Genomic DNA, 21,254 nt, shown 5'->3' on the forward strand with positions numbered 1-21,254 from the left:
GCCCCCAAACGGGGGCAGTAAAAGTTAAATGTTAACACCAGACGAGAATGTCTTTTACTTAGTAGCATTCCTCATGTTAGCATTGGATAATGACCTTAAGATAGACTTTGAAATACTTAACTATCAAATCGTCAAATCCTACGATTTGTGATGATGAAAAAATAAATGTTAAACAGTACCTTTCTCGCCATATCACGAAACAATACTGGCTCGATCACAGAGGAACAAATAGTTGAACTAAGTGTTTATATGAAAAATAGCACAATGATAAGTTCTAATAAGACAATAACCTATGTTATCGGGGTGGGAGAATGGATATATGCTGAAAATCGTTTATTGGAAGGCTCAAGTATTACATGGTTAAAAGGTTGAAGATTTAAATGTTAAAAAAAATGTCGAGGACCTAAAATGTTACATTGTTTATAAATTCAGGAATTCGGTACAATTTTGTCGATTAAGAATTTCAGGAGACGGGTCCAATTGACTTTGAAAAGGCTGTCCATTTATGGAGAAGGTGCTCCACATTGTACGACTCCATACTGACTTTTAGAAGTGAATGCGGGTCAAAGACGAGTATGTTTGCTTATCAAAATCGTAGCGAATTACCCTAATGATCATTGAACTTGGCAAGAAGTTTTCACGAGATCACCGAACTTTAAAAATCACCACATTCATCACTGAACTATGCGAAATGTTTACACGAAGTCACTGAATTTTGCAAAAGGTTTCTCAGGGATCACTAACTTTAGTGACCCGTGTGAAACATTTTGTAAAGTTTAGTGATAAATTAGGTGATTTTTAAAATTCAACGATCTTGTGGAAACTTTTTACAAAGTTCAGCGACCATTTGATTAATTCACTCTCAAAATCGACTCAACTTGCTTCCACAAGCTTGCGAATTGGTGGGACAAGCTGCTCTCGGCTTGACATTTTTTTAACTGAAATTGCTTTTTCCACTCACTTATGATGAGTCAGTTCAAGATCTATTGACGAGTGGCAATAGCTCAGACGACAAATTCGCTGCATGGCTCGCTGTTAGTCCCACTCAAAACCTAGGTTGAAATGGTCTACGATAATATATAAATAAATATATCTTTCTTGTTAAGTGCTTTTGTTAAAGTTGATTATATGAAAACTATTATTTTTTTAAAGTTATTTTATTTTCAATATTGACAATGAAAGACGAAGGAAAGTCAACACAAACCCTTTTAAGGTCAGACCAATTTGGCTTATTAGCTGATTATTATTATTTTTTTTCACTTTTTTTTAATAATTTTAAATAAAATATTAGTCATTTATTGTCAAAGTTAATAACTTACCTATTTTTAATTTTACTTCATACCTAATTTATTTAGTCCCTATTTGGTTAAGCTAAAAAGTTGATTTTTAGTAGATTTTGATAAAAGTGGATGAAATGTGGATTGAAAAGTTGATAAAGTTACGGATCCCCATGAAATATGTGATTAAAAATGAGTTCCAGAGAAAAATGAATTTTAGATAATGGGAACTAAATAAAGACTTATTTTAATACTTACTATTTACTTATAAGTAATTATTCCTAAATATTTTTAAGATTAGATAGAAAACGTTCTCTTACAAAAGAAAGTAGACAGGGCCTTAATCATAATGGACCATATCTATGGAAATGGAGCCTAATTATTGGCAGACAGCCCAATCCAGGCTTTGAAATTCAGTCCAAGAAAGAGCAGGCCGACATCCGATCCGATTCACATTTCCGGGTCCATAGTTCAGCCTGTAATGCTACTTTCAATTCATTTCTCCATCAATCAGCGTCTTTTTCCCAAAAATTTGAAATCCCCATCCGCGCTCATCATCGTTCACCCAACGGTCACATACACTCGTATGCACTTTCTCTCTCTATTTTGTTTCTCTCGAGTATATCGGTGTATGGATTATTGTATGAGGTGTAGGGCGGTGTGAAGAAGAAGAAATGACGACTGTGGAGAAGCTGTTGGTGCAGATCTTCGAGCGGAAAAATGGGATTATCGAACAAGTCAAGCAGCGAACGGAATTATATAACCAGCACCTTGCTTCTAAACTCCTCATTGAAGGAATTACCCCCCCTTCTTGGCTTTGGAACCCTACCCAGTTGTCAGATCCCAAAGGTGTCCCCAAATTAATTTCATATTTGTTAGCCCTAGGATTTACTTCATTAGCTTTAAACTTTACTAAGTAAATTCGCTTTAAATTTTACTAAATTCGGGGATTTTGTAATTTTAACTTTTTTTTTACAAATTATTTGAGCCATTTTATGGTTTAGAAGTTGAAAGGACCTACCGTGCGTCAAATCAAGCCCAAGGAACCGTTGAAGATTATAATTTTTTTTTAAAATTTCTAATTATGGTGATGTTATATAAACCTGTATTATTTTGGGAAATGACAATTACCTTGCCGTTTATGCCCTCCGAGTGCAAGTTATGCCTATAAGAGCAATGCAACAGTGGAAAGTTGATTAATACTTCCGGATAAAAAATTCTGCCGCATAACATCTAACCCCTACGCACTTGCTTGCAAAGAAGATACCAATCTGAAATTAATTCTTGACCATTAATTGCTTACTGTTTTTAAATAAACTAAATAGTTTTGCCCTCAAATTTTATAGAATTAGAGCAATTTTTTATTTGTTTTGTATTATTTTTGCAATACAAACGCTGTGGTTGTGCTTTTTGTTTGTTCTCATTAACAAGTTTGCAGTGTATTGAGAATTTATCTGAGTACTTTGCATAATCTGTAAGTATCAGCAATATATAATTGTCTAATATTTCCGCTATTGCAGAGCTGAACAAAGAAGAGCTAATTTCTGAACTTCTACTTCCACATCCCCGACCTACTGCTGTTTTCTCTACTGATCGTTTCTCCCTCTACAATAACGCAGTCACAGGAAATCATGGAGAGATTTCTGATGGACTTTTCATGGAAAAAGGTTTTAAGGCACAAGATGCGACAATGGTTGCAGCTGTTAGCAATGAGAATTGTGTGCAGTGTGCCCCTAATGGGCTTTGTGAGCTAGACGTTACCCATACCTCGCCTGTGGATGAGACAGTTGAAAGGATCTTAAATGTTTATAATGCACCAGATCAATCGCTAGCTAGATTTCAGAGGTCAAAGTCTAGACAAAAGGCTCTTGAGAATCGTAGCAGTGCGAAGGTACAAGCTAAGAATTGCTTAAGTCATGAGAATGGCAGTGATGTTCCTCCTAGCAGCATTAGATTATCTATTTCTGATTCGAAGCAGAATGACCAAGTCAGGGAGCCTCCAAAATTGTCTGAACCCTGCAATATCTTTCGTCAAAGTTGTGGGGACTGGAATTTGGATCAAGATAATTGTCACAGCAAGGAAAAGGGGATGAATGTTTTCACAGATAGAACTACCAGATCTAGGAGTTCTCATGAAGTCCCGACTTTTGCCAGTGATTCTACTGCTGATGCTGAAGCAGGTAGTTCCTGTGATGATACCATAGCAAGGAAAAGGAGATCAAGGTCTGTGCGTGTTTCTGTGCAGGATGACCATGTTGATGAGTTCTCAAAATTGGCCGAACCATTTGCTAGCAGTTGTCAAGGTTGTGGAGGAATGGAACTTGATAAAAGAGATTGTCAAAACAAGGAAAAACGCATTGATTCTAACACTGGTGCACATGCTAGGCCCATGAGCTCTGGTAGACATCAAAGCTGTGTTAATGATTTTTCAAAAACAAATTTCTCTTCCATTGATGCTTATAAGAAAGATGGTACCATAGTAGATCCTATAATTAAGTTACAAACAGACTATGTTAATGGGTCAGTTGTAGCTATTAGTTCTTCTGATGGCCACACAGGAAGTTGCAGGGCCCAAGAATCAATGTCAGAAGATGGCCGAAGGCACAAGGAAAAGAGTGGTAATCTTTTCTGCAGTAGGATCACAAGATTCAGCAGATCTGGCCAACAGAATCCTGGTATAGGTGCTGATCAGGATTTACCTCCTCACTCTGCCAAGGCCGACTGCGGTATGCTTGCTCTGTCAGTTGGCTCATCAATGGAACATCTTAACGTTTCTAATGAGATTTTGGGGTTTGTCAAACCTTCTGTTGGGTTGGTTGGTGGAGTGTCTATGTCTGAAATTAGTTCGGGTGACAAAGGCATAACAGAACCTGTCAATAGTTGTAATAGTTCCAGCCGGGGGGACACAGACTACAAACATCATAATGCTTCCAGCGGTCAAATAGTCCTGCATTGTGGTGAAACCCATGATGTTGTTACCTTGCAGGGAAATGTTGTGGCTAATGACTTTGTTTCACAGGATCTTGTTGGAGAACAGTCTGTAACTTCCAGTCCTATTGACGCCAAGCGAAGAAGAGAGTTGGAGTGTCTCACTGCACGGGCTCCCTCTGATTGTTTTATGGTTGTGAAACCAAAGCAACTAGATTTTGATAACATGGAAGAACATTACTCGAATGAAACCTCCACTTCTACATCCAGAAAGATAAAACTTGATAACTTACCAGAAAATATGTGCTGTTCTTCGTCAGAGAGTGAACTCTCACTAGATAAAGAATTTTCCAGTAATATCAATCAATTATCTACTCATAAGAAGTCATTAGAAACGTCACAGGTCTCAAAGAAAGGAAAGGAAGATTGGAGGGGTTCTTTAGAATCCGAAGTCAATGAGCAATTCGAGATACAGATGGAGAAAGATAGATCGGTAGTGAGTGAGCATCCTATGTTAATGAGTTTTGAAAATAGCCTTGGGGTTGCGGTGCAAATTGCAAACTCTCGAATGTTACAGAAGGCAGATGTTTTCTTGTCAAATGCGGTACCTGATATGGAGATCCATCAGATGGAACTTCATTTGAATCAAGGGCACGAGTCCTCATCAGATATGCACATTGAAGATGTAAGTTCTAAGCTTCTCTTTTGCTTAAGTTAGTTCTTATCCTTTATAGTTCATGCATGTGTGTTTTTTACTCGTCGACGTAATGTAACTTGTAGTTATACACGTTCACATTGGTATGAATAAGTTAGCTAGCCTGTTTGTAGATCAATTTTTTGGTTAATTATTGTCCAATATTTCTTTGCACTGAAAAGAATTCCAACTGCCGTGTAACACTTATTTATCTTTCTTGAAATTTGTTTGGATGAAAGCCTTGATCAATATGGTTAATTGTTGTTATGCAAAATTTTCAGAAAGACTTTTAATGCAAGGCCTCTGTAGTATCCCCTGACACTCATAGTGATTGATTTTCGTTCTTTTAATCCAGTATGAAATCTGTACGCCTTTAATTAAAAATTATGTGTGCATGGATATGCCTTTCTCCTTCCAAAGCAATTTCACATTTAGCTCAAAACTTAGGGGCAAGTGAATTACTCTACATAAACATGCACGTGGACAATTATTAATAAGTATGACGGACCGTATGTTGATAGCATTCCTTTCTACTCGTGCACCACCATTTAGTGCCTTATTACCTTTTTAATAAATTCCTGTCTACTGGAAAAATGTCCATTGGTATATGAGCTACATCAATTCAGTGTTGAACTCTCTAACTGGTTTGACAGGGTGCATATAATTACGAAGGCAAAGATAAGGGTGCATCTGGACACTATGCCTCTAAAAGCCAAAATGTTCGGCCATCTTTTTTATCAAATTCGACCAATCAGGAAAGTGGAGAGTCCAAAGATTGCTTGATCGAGAAAGTTGGAACTGCATATTCAACCTGCATTATCATTGACGAAGGAAAGAAACTTCCTCTTCATGAGACTCAAATTACCCCATGCCTGGATAATAAAGTTTCTAGCAATCATGTGGACAATATGTCTTGTGACAGGAGAGACTTTGACAGGAGTCCAACTCAAGGAGAGAACGATGGAACGTCAGATTTAACCTGCATTGTCCTTGATGAAAAAAGGCAACTTCCTCTTCGGGAGATGCAAATTTTCTCATTCCCGGACATTGAAGTTCCTAGTAAATATGAACACAATTTGTCCAGTGACATGAGAGACGTGGATAGGAGTCTGCCTGAAGGAGAAAATGGCTTATTAACATGTAATTCAGCTGTGTCTTTGCATCATGAAGGTGAAATTCTCAATATTTCAAGTGCAAGTGATCCTCAAATCACTAAGAAGCACTCACCACCTGAAAGAAGATTCAGGCCTGGCGAAGAGAATTCATGGCCACATATTAAGAGGAGAAAGATCGAAGATAAGCAAGCTAATAGTTTTACCACTTCCCCAAGTTTTAGGGTGCGAAATCCTTACTGCATTGAACTGGACCCTACTACTTCTTGTTTGAAGAACACTGAAACCAAAGGCAATGCCATCTTGGTGGATGCATTAAACGAAGACGGGAATTTGTTGGAAGTCATTGAGTCAGCACCCAAGTCTCAAAATGTCATGGTATATATTCTATCATTATTCTTATTATTCCAGGATTTTTATTATCTATTTAGATAGATATATCCTGCATCAGGGCAAGGGATTAAGCCTGATTGTCCATGTCACCTATTGTTATATTCGGCTGGAAGGCAATGCTTTCCTTTGGTAGGTTGCTCGACATGTTTGCGATCAAAGCAAGAAGACATTTTCCAAATAATTATTTTGCCTATGTTTTGCCCTCACTTTTGAAAACTTATTTTCTACATGTTTTATAGACCCACAACTTTTATCAACTTTTTAACCATATATTTCATCATCTACCGTCAAAATCTACTAAAAATCTAATTTTTAGCAAAACCAAACTGGGGCTTTGTATTCTTTCTCATCTATGATAGTGAACTATCTGAAATATTTACTCAATGTCTGGACAAATAAATGAAATCAGATTGCATATGTTTCAGAGAATGTAACTTGTAACCATAATTATACCTGGAATATTCTCTTCAGCTGTGTAGAACTTTAATGGAAGTATATAAATAGCTTAGTATTGCCTCTTATTTTACACAAAGATGGGGAAATAGGGAATCTGACCCAAATAGTAAAGCATTATTTTAACTAAACATCCTCAGCTGCAAGCTGCCTGTTTGATTAATTAGTTGATTGGCGAGGTTGTAGATTCTTATATCCATGTTTGGACTGAGTGTTTTTTTTATTAACGTGGAAATGAAACTGTGAGATGTTATCTAGTGTTCCTCCTTACCCATCTTCTGTCATGTAACTGAAGTCAAGTTTGTTAATAGAAAATCCGATGTCTCTAGAAACAAATTTTCCTTGGATATCCTGTTTTCACAGGTAGTTCTTTTAGCTTTTCTGATGCAGGAGATCCATTCATGTCAATGTCTATGCAGGGCACATTTTATTTCGAAAAGGAGAATAAACATAGAGAGTCCTCCTTTCCTATCAATCACAAACAGTTAGGGGCATCCTTTGTCTTGAGTTCAACAGAAGCTGATGCTGGAGACACAAGAGGATGGTTGGCTAAGGAAATAAGAACTCCATTTCCAGGTGATGAACAAAGTAGCCAACACTTGTTACCTCTTTATAGCAATTTTGATCTGCCAAATCCTGCAAATTTGGCTTGTTTTGAGAAAACCCTTCCTGAAGGAAAATCCCATCAGGACGAGGACAGGCTACTTTCACAATGCTCAGTTCCTTCACCTAATGATAAAGATCTGAACTTTGTTGATGGCGATCAAATTATGCCTGTGATGGAGGGATTCGTTGTAGATGCACAAGAAGATAATGGTAAAGTGAAAATTGCTGGTGATGGAATTGACTTTGACAAACTGAACCTTTCTAGGACTGCAATTGAACGTGCCAGTGTTCTAGCACAGATTTGCAAATCTGCTAGCACAGTTACACCTTTATCCCATTTCTCATCTTGTTTCAAGTTTCAGGGAACCCAAGATTTATTTCAATCTGTACCAAATGGTTTTCTTGAGCGGTTGGGCAATTCACATTTGAATATAAATGTTGACGAACAGCTTGGATTTGCTGACAGTGCTGTGAATGGATCTAATGGTACGCCATATTCTAATTGTCTACCATATTCTAGCGCTCGATTTGATTGGAATTCAGGAAATCATTATGCATCTCCTGTTGGGAAGCTATGGGAAAGATTGTCGGCACACTCTGGAAATTCAGAGAAGCGTTTGAGTTCAAATCCGGAGCTAACATGCTTCCCAATTGAGGAGGATTTCAGTATAAGTGAAGAGAATAAAACTTTTGATGAGGAGGCAGATGAAGTCCAAGAAGAGATTGATTCGTTGGACTCTAGTCATTATGCCCAGAGAGAACCACTCAAAGATTTTACAAATTCACGTCTAAATCCTCCTGCATTGGTTTCTGCAGATGAGATGTCTCTGAGCAGAGATAGTGTGGATTTTTTTAACACAAAAACTAGCTTCACTGGGACTCGAAATAAGGTCAAACGAAATTCTGAAAGTCTATTAAAAAATAACAGTGAGGCAAAGAAAAACCAGACCTTATCCATAGGAGCAAATAAAGTCAAGAAGGACAAGGAATCATTTAAAAGAAGTGTCAACAAACCTAATTTACCACGCAGAACCAGTGTGAGACAAGAGCAGAAGCTTTCATTGAAAGAGTCCAAGAGGAATAACATTGTTTCAAATGTCTCTTCATTTATCCCGCTGGTACAACAAAAAAAAGCAGCTGCAGTATGTGCAGGTTGTTTTTCTTCTTTCCCTTGCTTGGTGCTTTATATTTGTTTATCTTTTCTTAGGAATTTTATTTGTTCTTAAACAACTTGATGCAGTAAACTTATCAATTGCATTTGTTCACTGGTTCGACAGGAAGAACCTTGCTCATTTTGAAGTATTCTCCATTTTATAAATATGCACTTTTGCCTTATATTATGCTTTTCATTTATTACCTCCTTTTTTGTACATTTATTACTAGTATTAGCATGTCTTTGACTCCCTGGCATCTCTCTTTCTTCTCCAGCTTGTGTTTTTTTCTCTAAGAGAGTATAAAGCTCGTATTATCTTACCTAATGAAAAATATTTTTATCATTTTATGGATAAAATAATAGGGATTAATTATTATATTATACGACTAAATTACATATTACTATATTATGGTTTGGGGTATTACATAAAATGGTGGCTGCTCTTTATCACCTTTCCTTCTTTGTGGTGTTGGATAAAGTTTCCAGTTCTGTATAGTTGAGAATTACGGATATTTTTTGGTTTTGTTTATTTATCTATTTCATATATAGTTTCGAACTTTGTGTTTCAGGAAAGAGAGATATCAAGGTGAAGGCTCTAGAAGCTGCAGAGGCCGCAAAACGTCTGGAAGAAAAAAGAGATAATGAACGCAAGGCAAGAAAAGAAACACTGAAACTCGAGCGAGCAAAGATGGAGAAAGAAAATATGAGACAAAAGGAGTTGGACAAGAAAAAAAAAGAAGAGGAAAGAAAGACAAAAGATGCTGATATGCTAGCAAAGAAAAGGCTGAGAGAGGAAGAGGAGAGGAAGCAGAAGGAGAAAAAAAGAATGCGAGTTGAAGTTAAACAAAGACAGCATAGAGAACAAGATGAACAAGTGTGTGCTGAGAAAGCAAAGAAAGAAAAGCAGCGTTTCAAAGTAAGTTCTATATTACTAGTAAACCTGATCCCCTTTTGCTTCCTCTCGCCATGACCTCACTTATCTCGTTATGTTCTAGCATGAACAAGTGAACAGCAATAAGGATTCTAACAATGATTCCAGAAGGCAACAAACCCGGGAAAAAGCTGGAGATGATGTTGCTCTGAAAAAAACAGAGACTAAACCTGTACCAACTGAAATTGCAATGGATGGTGTCCAGCAGACTACCTTTAATTTTGAAGAAAGTGGCGCTTCTTGTGAAACTAAAAAGGTGTAAGACGCTTCAATTTATGTCTAATACAATTTCTTGTTGTCTGTCATATATTCTTTGATTGAGCCTTTTCTTGAAAACAGCACGTAAATAGTGGAACAAATAGAAAGATGAGTTGAAAAGGATATGTGGTGTCCAGTCTACAGGGATGTCTAAAAGATTGTATTTAGTAGTTCAATTTCTTTCTACTTCTGTAAAATCTTTAGTTTCCCAATAAAGTAATTCAACTCTAGCACTTTTTTAGGGTCAAAACCACTTTCATCAAGGTACTTAAAAAAAGTTCTATTTCTAGTTTCCATACTGACATTTCCATTTTACATTCTTTCCTAGGCAATGGATGTCGTGCATAACTCATGCAAAAGTGATGACTTGTTTGTCCAAAGCTGTCTTGAGAAATCATACGAGATTTCTCCATATCAGTGCTCTGAGGATGAAGATGAAGAAGAAGATGACTTACCCTCTCGAAAATTAATGCCATCTTGGGCCAGGTGAAAAACTAAGCCTCTGTTTGGCAAACTTATACCCCCCGTTTGTTTCCCATTAATGTAAGAATGAGAATGAAAAATATAACCGTTACGAGCCCCACACAAGATATAGAAATTCAAATATGGTGGCTTGATATGATGGATACCAGTCATATTTTTCATTTTAATGACCAAATAATGGGAAACAAACAGGGGCATAAATTGTTTATAAATCATATATAGATGGTCAAACTTCATTTTCAACCACACATTCCAATGGATTCACAAGTACTATCAATTAATCCACCACTTATTCTTATCTATTTATATATTAAACCATTTATAAATTCTTCCTAAATGGAGGGTAATAATTTTTTCAAAAGTTTTGTGTAATTGGGACTGCTCAGACAGATAATATTGTGTGTTTACCTCGCATTTTCTGTAATAATGTTTCATCTATGCCTTCTCCTCTTGTATAGGAATGTAATTCATCTTTTCTTTTGGTTTGTGAAGAAGCTTAGAATGACTTTGAGCTTGTTCTATACACAATCAACATTTTCAGAAAATTGAAACTTCTGAATGTTATGCATTCTTTCTGCAGTAAAAGCTCTGTGGCTTTAGTTTTGTCCTTGCAACAAGAAATGGACCCTGATGTCATATTTCCCCATGGAAGCTTTTGCAGCATGGATGAAGGTAGTTGCTAGAAAGCAATAGAATTTTGCTGAATTATCATTTGGTCGCTGAAGTCCGTATTTTGCATCATTTTTGCAGTTCTCCTTCCTCGGAAGCTTCAACAAATTTAAGTGACAACAACACAGATAGATTGAGTTGCTGTCTGTCGCTGTTGTCTCTGACTTGAGCTTCGTTCAGTGATTTGGGTTAGGACTTCTTCAACAGCACAAGGTCTTTCTTACCATGCTCTTTATTTTCATATTTGTTTTATTTAAGTGGGTGAACAAAATGACAAAACGAGAATAGGTGATAGTAGGATAAGTTAGTGAAATATTTCTAGCAATTCATTGGAAAATTCATTAGCTTCACATGTTCTCTTCCTTGTACTTTTATTGTAAATTCATCAGCATTACTTATTCTCTTCTCTGACTTCTACTGTAAATTCAGTAGCTTCAATTTGTTCTCCTCCCTGTACTTCATTATGGTCTAAGAAGCACGGATACTTGTAAACTCATTATGAACGCGTATGCGATACGTGTCCAAGTTTGGATACTTTCCGATGCCTTTTTATAAGTACCGGATACATATTTTTTACTTATTTTATATATATTTATATTTTTTTTAAATTTTCAATACGTATTTTTAATTATTTTCGATAAGTATCTGATGCATATTGGATATCTATTTTAATAACTTATTGAATGTTATAATATTTATTAGAAATATACATTTAGTTTATCGAGAAAAATATATCTCTATTTAAAAGGAGAATCCAAAATGTGGGAGATTCTCGAAAGCTCATTTGATACTCTTGAAGGTATTTGATTGCTTGAGATTGCTATATCATTAGATGAATATGTCAGAGTTGAAGAGTATTATTTTTAATGATAATAAAGAAGTTGATGTTGATGATGTTAAAGGAAATGAGGTTTGGACAATTAAGGATTAAGATAAAATGTTTTAGTATTTTGTTTATATTATTTTGATTCTGTTTTAATTTTTCGTTATATTAATTTTTTAACGTGTATCCTAATTTTTTTTTTTTTTTTAAAAGTCGTATCGATGTAAGTCAGAGCACAAACTTCTGCACTTGGTCCCCCTGACATAGGGAACTGAGTAACGTCTTTCTCAAAAAAATCAGTCACATATTACTTTCAGCTGAATATGCTGTTAGAGCTTCATTTCATGTTGGATATTAATTGATGCCTCAGTCCTCTTTCAATTGATTGGTTTAATTAAAAATCGAAATCTCATTCTTTCTTTTTTCAGCCAATATAGTGTTTTTGTTTTCTGCATACGATAGTGCCGTTAGTTTTTGTTCCTAACAATGTTTTCTCTTTCATAACCGATTCACAGATGAAATGGCAGATAGCTATCTGGAAGGGTTAATCAGAAGGATGAGTGAAGCCTCGTGGATGGAGGGATGTATATATTGCCGTATGCAGCCTTGGACAAGCGACGGGGAGGGATGACACTGGATAACACTAAAAGGGGAATAGTGGTTGAAATCTCGTTTTGTACAATAATACTATGTAGTGAACGAGGATTTAAGGTGGAAAATAATGGTTTTGTTCTATTCTTAAAGAAAATCTTTTTCCCTAAGCTTAATTAGATGATAGATAATGTTCCATACTGGCTCTATTAATTCGATAATATGTTTTTCTCCTTATTTTTATCAAACACGTATTTTCTAATAAAATAATATTACATGTAAATCTAAAATTCTTATTCTTTTTTAACCACACATTTTTAAGGAAAAAATCACCATTTGTAAGGACATTTTTCTCAAAAATTTAATTATAGTGGAGTTCAGACAAGGGTTAAAATTATTATTTTATTTACCACTTTTATGTAGATACCAAGACAGGTTTGTAAAACAATGTAACAATCGTGGTTAATGAGTACATGTAGAATGTTGATACCAATGATCACGATAATTGTTTATTAGATTGTTCTTATAATATAATATTTTCAATATGTGTTTAAATTATCGAAAAACCCTCTTGACATGTGTGATCGAGATGGCCTAGTTGGCTAGTTGGGGTAGTAGGGTGGACCAATATATTTTTTGGGAGAAAAGAAAAAGGCCAGGATTAGGGGATAACACTAAAAGGGGAATAGTGGTTGAAATCTCGTTTTGTACAATAATACTATGTAGTGAACGAGGATTTAAGGTGGAAAAATAAGGGTTTTGTTCTATTCTTAAAGCGAATCTTTTTCCCTAAGCTTAATTAGATGATAGATAATGTTGTATACTGGCTCTATTGATTTGATAATATGTTTTTCTCCCTATTTTTTTCAACCACGTATTTTCTAATAAAATAATATTACATGTAAATCCAAAATTTTCATTCTTTTTTCACCACACATTTTTAAGGGAAAAAAATCACGATTTGTAAAGACATTTTTCTCAAAAATTTAATTATAGTGGAGTTCAGACAAGGGTTAAAATTATTATTTTATTTACCACTTTTATGTAGATACCAAGACAGGTTTGTAAAACAATGTAACAATCGTGGTTAATGAGTATATGTAGAATGTTGATACTAATGATCACGATAATTGTTTATTAGATTGTTTTTACAATATAATATTTTCAATGTGTGTTTAAATTATCGAAAAACCCTCTTGACATGTGTGATCGAGATGGCCTAGTTGGCTAGTTGGGGTAGTAGGGTGGACCAATATATTTTTTGGGAGAAAAGAAAAAGGCCAGGATTAGGAAAAAAAAAAAAGAGAAAAAGGAAAAAAGCAGAAATAAATGCATAGCTAAATGTTATGAGCTCTCAAACCTAACCTAATTGAAGGACTAAGAGTTAAGGGTAGAGAGCTCAAAAATAAATGCAGCAGCCTTGTTTTAAACATTATCATGAGTTGAATCTGACAAGGTCCAATCTTTGACCATACAACGGCTTGTTTTGAATTTGATGAGCCTCCCAAAGTCGCTATCCAATAAATATGGATCCAATATAAGGATTTCTCACCGAAACATAATAAGAGGGGTGTTTTAGGAAAAATAAATTTTAGAATAGTAGATTGATGGATAAAAATAAAAAATAAAGAAGAGTTTTTGATTTACGTATAACATTATTTTAATGAAAAATGTGTGATTTAGAAGAAAAGAGAGAAAAATATATTTTGATAAAAATTAGAATTGAACTGGGCCTCATATTGATTGGTCATTCAGGTTTCATTTTTTTCATATTAAAGTCTACTTTTCAAAAATAAATGTCAATTTTAATCATATTTTTTTTTTATAAATACACATACAATACTATTCATGTATCGACCACTAATTTCTTGAAAGTAACATCTGAAAGGAAGCTTAACATTTTCCCTTCCATTTCCCAGTCGAAAATACTCCAAACATGCCCTTGTTTGGCTCTATTCAAATGAGATTTTGTCAAAAAATGTGTTTCGAAATAGTAATTATTTGGAGAGTGTGCAATTAAAAAATAAGAATTTTTGTTGATTTACGTGTAATATTATTTTATTGAAAAATGTGGTTAAAAATTGAATGATAAAAAAATAGCCAAAACAGGTCTACACAAATAAAAATAAATGACAATACGGTGTCGTTTCACACACCTAACCCCCTCCCTGCCCCACCAGCCCCGCCCCTGCCCCCACGACAAAAAATATTCTCCTCCAAATCAGCTTCCTGCACACCTATTTTACCGTTGCAAAGCCTATAGCAAAGGTCTCATCTTTTTTCCCAATTGTTTTTGTTCTTCAAAGAACCGACTAATGCATTTAAACGTTTAAACCCCAGATTCCCATCCAAGATTCCCACCACCTTCACCCCACCAAAAAAACTGTTTATACTCTTTTTCTTCTTTATGAACTCAAGAATTTCTTCTAAGAAATCTTCAGATTATTTCTCAAAAGAATCATAATATCACCATGCATCCAAGAAAGCCTCTTGTTCTCTTGATTTTCATCAGCCTTTCATTCCACCCGGATTATGTGTTACCAGAGAACGTTAATCTTGATTTTCCATTCTTCACTCTCAGAAACATTACTCTTCTTGGCGATTCTTATATTCGAAATGGCGTAGTTGGGCTAACTAGAGAACTCGAGGTCCCTTCTTCAAGCTCTGGTTCTGTAATCTACAACTATCCAGTTGCATTCTTTGATCCAGAGACAAATATAACTGCTTCTTTCTCCACAAGGTTTTCTTTTTCCATTGATAATGTCAATCCATCATCGTTTGGAGACGGTTTGACCTTTTTTCTTTCTCCTAATAACCAGACATTGGGAAGCCCGGGAGGGTACTTGGGCCTTGTGAACTCATCACAGTTAACCAAGGAAAGGTTTATTGCAATTGAATTTGATACAAGACAGGATTTGCTCTTCAATGATCCTGATGAGAATCATGTGGGATTGGATATAAACAGCCTTAATTCAATCAAGACTGCCAATTCGATGATTCAGGGTGTGAATTTGAAGGGTGGAAATCTGATTACTGCGTGGATTGATTACGAGAATGAGAAGAAAAAGTTGGAAATTTTCTTGAGCTATTCAAGTTTTAAGCCTGAGGAGCCTCTCTTGAGAGTTGGCGTAGACCTTTCTGATTACCTTAAGGAGTTTATGTATGTGGGATTTTCTGCTTCTACTGAAGGGAGTACAGAACTACATTTCATTCAGAATTGGAATTTTCGAACTCTGGGATTTCGCCCCATAAGGCCAAAAATTCATCCTTACAATGTTTCTGAGAGTTCTGTGCCACTTAGGCCACCAATTACAGTTTCTGATTCTGGTAATAGGCATCATAAGAGGATTGGTTTGGGTCTTGGAATTGGTTTTCCAGCCTTCTTTTGCACTGTTCTTGTGGGATTTGGTTGGATTTCTATCAAGAAATGGAAGGGTATTAAATCGGAGAGAACTATCAAAGCAGAGATGGTGACAGGGCCAAGGCAGTTTAGTTACAAAGAACTCAAATCAGCCACAAGAGGATTTCATTCTAGCAGGATTTTAGGCCATGGAGCCTTTGGCACGGTGTTTAAAGCCTTTTTCATGGATTTAGGAACTATTTCTGCTGTGAAAAGATCGAAACATACCCACGAAGGAAAAACCGAATTCCTCTCAGAATTATCAATTATAGCTTCGTTGAGGCACAAAAACTTAGTCCAGCTCCAAGGTTGGTGTGTTGAAAAGGGTGAATTGCTTCTTGTTTACGACTTTATGCCCAGTGGGAGTCTTGATAAGGTACTATACCAGGAATCTGAAAATGGTAATCCTCTGAAATGGACATATAGGTACAATAGTGCAGTGGGATTAGCATCTGTTCTCACTTATCTACATCAAGAATGTGAGCAGCAAGTGATTCACAGAGACATAAAGACTAGTAATGTTATGCTGGATGGGAATTACAATGCAAGATTAGGTGATTTTGGACTGGCGAGGCTTATGGACCATGGGACAAGCCCGGTTTCGACTCTTACTGCGGGAACTATGGGATATCTTGCTCCAGAATACCTTCAATATGGGGCAGCAACAGAGAAAACTGATGTTTTCAGCTATGGTGTAGTTATACTTGAACTGGCTTGTGGACGAAGGCCTATAGAGAGAGAAGACGAAAGCCAAAAACCAGTGAACTTGGTGGATTGGGTTTGGAGAAAGTATTCTGAAGGAAAATTACTTGAAGCAGCAGATCAAAGAATGAATGGTGAGTTCAAAGAGGAAGAAATGAAAAGGCTGCTGCTTATAGGTCTAAGTTGCGCCAATCCCAATAGTAGTGAAAGGCCTTCAATGAGGAGAGTTTTTCAGATTCTCAACAATGAAGCTGATCCTGTGGTTGTGCCGAAGGTAAAACCGAGTCTTATTTTCTCGAACAGCTTGCCATTGAGTATTGACGAAATCATTTCAGATTGTGAAGAAAGCAGCTCTCCTAGTTCTCAGTTTGAAATCAAAGTTTATTGAAGTTAAATTCTGGGATCAGAAGCTGGCTATTATTTTCTTTTATTTTTTGTTAGGTGGTTTTGATTATCCAACGACTATGAATGTTAACTGGCTGGAGTTCAATGCCGTTTCATTGAACATTTCAAATTTGCATTAGCCTGCATTATACTTCACAAATTTTGGGTATTTGAGTTTATGGGGAATAATCAGGATTGGTGATATATAGATCATTAATCACACTGATTTTTTTTTTGACCCTCCATTTTTACATAGAAATAAAATGTATACATCAAGTAACCCGATTCTGAATATGCAGATTTCACAACTTTAAGGTTCTAGGTACCTTCTTGGCTTGAGCTTTCAACTGAACAACATGGCCTTGTCACGAAACGTTGCTTCTACCGGCCTTTCTAAGCAACTGTCTACCAGTAGCAGAAACTTTTCTAAAGGGAATGCTGCCGATACTTGAAAGACTCCTCCTCAGTTAAAAGCTTGACTTTATTAATTCAATTGCTTAACCACATCAAGACAGTGCAAGTTCATTAAATCGAGCTACATTTTAAGAAAACTTCAAAACACTAACAGAATTCCTACTCTAGTAAATAGGCAAAAGAACTGCCACTGATGCTATGACAATAGACTTGAATGTAACTGAAGATGGCATACATCCTTTGTCCCTTCGAAAGAATAGAGCTTCATAAACTGGTATATTCACCATAACAATTAATCCACAAATAATAATTTGTGGGATTAAATTTTCCAATTCCACAAATGCTGTACCAAAAGCTAGAATCTTGATTCCCCAACTTAAGCTGAAAAGATTCAACAATGCAAGTGTTGAAATAATTGTAAACATTATAGATGAGTTTCCAAATTCCATGATTTCTTGCTCATATCTCTTTAGAACATCATCATCCACCACCTTGTCAGTAACTACAAATCCCGTTTCAGATAAGCCTAATTGCCTGAAAACTGTGTCAATGAAGCCGAAGAAATGTGCTGTCGTCCGCCTAATCACCCACATTCTTTGAGAATTCCACCACCCCTTTAACGTGTTGCCTGAAATCAGGTCCTCTATTAAGCTGTAAGCGGTTTTTGCAACAAACGCATATGCAAATGGTAGGAACCATAGTCCAAATACCTGACATATATACATGAGATACGTTAGAGGATTTTCGGCCTTACCTAAGTTTTTTCGAGGATCCTTTCGTGTCAATTTTTAAACCAACATGCAAACGCAGGGAGATCAAAGCACATACCTTCGGGAACAGTGGCACGCCATGGAGTAGGCAAAGAGCAGGAATGATCACATAATATATTGTGGGTAGTGAAACCGGAGCCCATAATAAGTACATACAATATCCTAGTTGGGCACCAAATTTGATCTTCCCATGTCCATATATTAAAGGACAGTACTTGGAAAGGAAAATCTGAAACATGCCTTGGGTCCATCTCGAAAACTGTACAAGATGTTGATCTAAGGTTGTCGGAGCAACACCCCGGAATGCCCTTTTTGCGGGATGGTAATAAACAGGTTTCCATCCCCTACATTGGATTGCTAAGCCTGTTACCATATCCTCCGCCAAACATCCATACACTAATCCCATCTGCACATTTACAAAAGCCATGATGCTAGTACAATACTTTTGTGTCTAGAATTAGATCGTCAGCATGTTTGGTTGTGTTTAAAAGTAATTCAAAGTTAATTAATGTGAGAAAACCAAACCTCTTTTCCCCATTGAGAGCCATTTTCATAGCTACAATTTGCAACAAGTTTACTGGCTTCCTCCAATTCTTTGATTGTTCTTCCCTTTATTTTATCTTTCACGACATTCCATTCAACCTTACAATTTTCAAAGTACTTCCTTCCACAAAGAATATCCCTCCGGTGGAAACATCCAGTGCCAATATATGGCATAGTGCCATAACCATCGAACCCAGCAAGCTCAATCTTCATAAGACAGATTGGAAAATTTCAGTCCACCAAATATTATAGATGTGGAAACATTTCAATGATCTCCGTGATTTTGTCATATTTTTCAAATCTTGTTTAAACTAGGAAAAGAAACTCCAATATTCAAACACCAAGAAAGAGAGGAAAAGGAATCTGAGTGTGATTAAACGACATACCTTGAAAGATACCAATCCTGCATTTGAATAAAGATCATTGTTTGTAATATTCTCATAGCTCTGCGGATATTGAACATAGGATATTTGTTGCCCTTGCTTCTCATCCATGAAGAAACATAAGGCGTTCCGTATTGCATCTCGATCATTTGAGTACATATCACAGTCCACGTTGAGGATGATTGGTGCGTTACTTATTTCTGACGACACGCGTATCTGCACAATACAAGTGATTATTCACCCTTCTCTTATAGTTTACATGAACTTAACTCAAAGAGCTAAGGCCATTTGATGTTAAATTTGTGAAATGAACAAAATTTGTTTTGTAAATAGAAGATTACCAATGCATTCAAAGCTCCAGCCTTAAAATTATGTGCATATTGTGGTTTCTTTTGGCGGGATACATATATGAGTGTTGGCAATGGATTTCCATCAATATCAACCGCGTTCGAGTTCCATCCTTCGATTAAAATCTGAAGAGCATAATTATAAGTCAAATACATATCTTTGACAGTGCAAGTATTAATAAAGAACAATTGAAAACTAATGTAGAGATTACCTGAACAATAGATTGATGATCCTTATTTGTGACCTTAGAGTTCCATTCTGAGAACCCTCTATGTTGACCCTTTATTTCATCTGAAAGGCGACCCTTTTCAACGGCTGAAACGATTCGAGTTTTCATATCTTCATATAGTTTCTGAAAAGAGAATTAAGAACAAATTTCAATAAGAAAGTCATCTCAAATTAGCAATCACCAATATAGGAATAATGTGATTTGTTACCTTAATAGTCCCCCATTCTAGTGCAAAGACCGGATCCTGTAAATCAATATTGAGATTGAAATAGGCTTCGGGCGACGATGGTTCGACTGCAAATTTCTTGCAGAAAGGTATCCAATATTTTGAGAACTTAGAGGCCTCCAATAGAGCATAGAATGTTAGCTCTGAACACCCGTCGTCTGAGAGGTAAACACTCAGCTTTTCGGGTGGATAATTATAAGCCATTACTGACAAGACCGTGTTCATTACCATTGATGGAGGCTCCAATATAGGATCTGCAGTGCAAACAAAAATGTCGACCCCCGGCAATTCGTCTTCGTATCTGCAAGATGGAGAACATTTCCAAGACACATATAAGGAAATTCTCTTTAAAAAAAAAAGGGTAACAGAAAGAAGTTTAACCTCGGAAATAAACATGGTTTTAATGTAACTAGTAGTCGAGTTCAGTCTTGTTTTGCATAGGTTCACAAGAAACTCAGACAGCTGACACAGAAGTTTAACCTTAAATATACATACCTGTAAGAGAGTCTGTCCTTGAAGGGATATCGATGAACAACATTCCAACGAACTGTCTGAGTCATGATCCAATATAAACCGAAAAAAACCTCGGAAATAAACATCCCAATCCAGGCATATCTACCGGCCTCTCCCTTTCTTGGTATATACATTAATCTGTATAACCATATCAGAAATATACTCAAAAGTATTGTTAAAGAAAATAGCTTAAGAGCATTTCGCCCTTTTGCTGGTTTTGTCTCAAACAAAGGCAGATACCCATTTGCAGTCATCTTCTCTAATTCTCCCTGTATCTGTCTCTCTCTATCTTCGCTTTGAAACAAAACACACACACACACACACTATATGTAGCTGTCTGCCTTTGAACAGTGTCAACTAATTAATATTATAATTCTAATTTGGTCAAATGGCGTGCTGTTTCGGTGAACGTTTTTCTTTGAACCGCCTCTAATAACTCCAAAGTAGATGACGTGAGAGCATATTGAACATTGAATTTTCTTCCGAAACTTCTTTCACTCATTGCATTATTGATTGAATCTGAACGCAATTACCGCATGCTCCAATAACATAAAATAATGGATAAAAATTCACAAGACACAGATTCTAGAAGTATGTAATTATGAATGTGTGACTTTTTGGAGTTAATTGTTCTAATAGTCACTGAACTTAGGTCCATGTATTTGATTAGTCCCATGTCTTCAATTGTTCACTGAATTTTAAAACGTCGAGTTTTGACTACTAAATTTTGAAAAGTGTTGTACATTACTTATCGAACTTTGAAAAATGATGTACATTATTCACTGTAAACTCGATATTTTTCAAAGTTCAACGATTATGCTAGTGAGTAACGTACAACATATTCCAAAGTTCAGTGGTCAAAACTCGACATCTTAAACTTTAGTGAGCAATTGAAGACATGGACCTAAATTCAGTGATCAAAACTCGACATTTCAAATTTCAGTAACCAATCAAAGACATAAATTTAAGTT

General features: G+C 36.0%; 3 protein-coding genes across 5 annotated transcripts; 2 read left to right on the plus strand and 1 right to left on the minus strand.

Moving 5' to 3' along the window:
- Positions 1-1,790: 1,790 nt before the first annotated feature.
- LOC111376856 lies at positions 1,791-12,541 on the plus strand. 3 transcript variants are annotated; one of them, XM_022999859.1, is made up of 10 exons: positions 1,791-2,126; positions 2,798-4,890; positions 5,553-6,389; positions 7,277-8,615; positions 9,186-9,532; positions 9,612-9,803; positions 10,134-10,291; positions 10,869-10,960; positions 11,014-11,170; positions 12,296-12,541. In XM_022999859.1, the coding sequence occupies exons 1-9, from the start codon at positions 1,952-1,954 to the stop codon at positions 11,124-11,126; spliced, it is 5,346 nt and encodes a 1,781-aa protein (XP_022855627.1). In that variant the 5' UTR covers positions 1,791-1,951; the 3' UTR covers positions 11,127-11,170; positions 12,296-12,541. The 3 variants fall into 3 exon arrangements, with proteins under 3 accessions (XP_022855627.1, XP_022855628.1, XP_022855630.1); XM_022999860.1 differs by having other exon boundaries at positions 11,039-11,170; XM_022999862.1 differs by having other exon boundaries at positions 2,897-4,890.
- Positions 12,542-14,597: 2,056 nt separating this feature from the next.
- Positions 14,598-17,008, plus strand: LOC111376858 (probable L-type lectin-domain containing receptor kinase S.7). The gene has a single exon (XM_022999864.1). It carries the CDS (start codon positions 14,843-14,845, stop codon positions 16,859-16,861), a length of 2,019 nt encoding a protein of 672 aa, XP_022855632.1. The 5' UTR covers positions 14,598-14,842; the 3' UTR covers positions 16,862-17,008.
- A 312-nt stretch (positions 17,009-17,320) lies between these two features.
- LOC111376857 (cellulose synthase-like protein E6) lies at positions 17,321-20,598 on the minus strand. The gene is made up of 8 exons (XM_022999863.1): positions 20,266-20,598; positions 19,753-20,071; positions 19,527-19,667; positions 19,309-19,440; positions 18,971-19,183; positions 18,567-18,791; positions 18,100-18,447; positions 17,321-17,981 (listed from the first exon to the last, which is right to left on the minus strand). Exons 1-8 carry the CDS (start codon positions 20,535-20,537, stop codon positions 17,436-17,438), a joined length of 2,196 nt encoding a protein of 731 aa, XP_022855631.1. The 5' UTR covers positions 20,538-20,598; the 3' UTR covers positions 17,321-17,435.
- Positions 20,599-21,254: the final 656 nt, after the last annotated feature.

Source organism: Olea europaea, unplaced genomic scaffold, assembly GCF_002742605.1.
Source record: "Olea europaea var. sylvestris unplaced genomic scaffold, O_europaea_v1 scaffold1569, whole genome shotgun sequence".
Lineage (NCBI taxonomy): Eukaryota > Viridiplantae > Streptophyta > Magnoliopsida > Lamiales > Oleaceae > Olea > Olea europaea.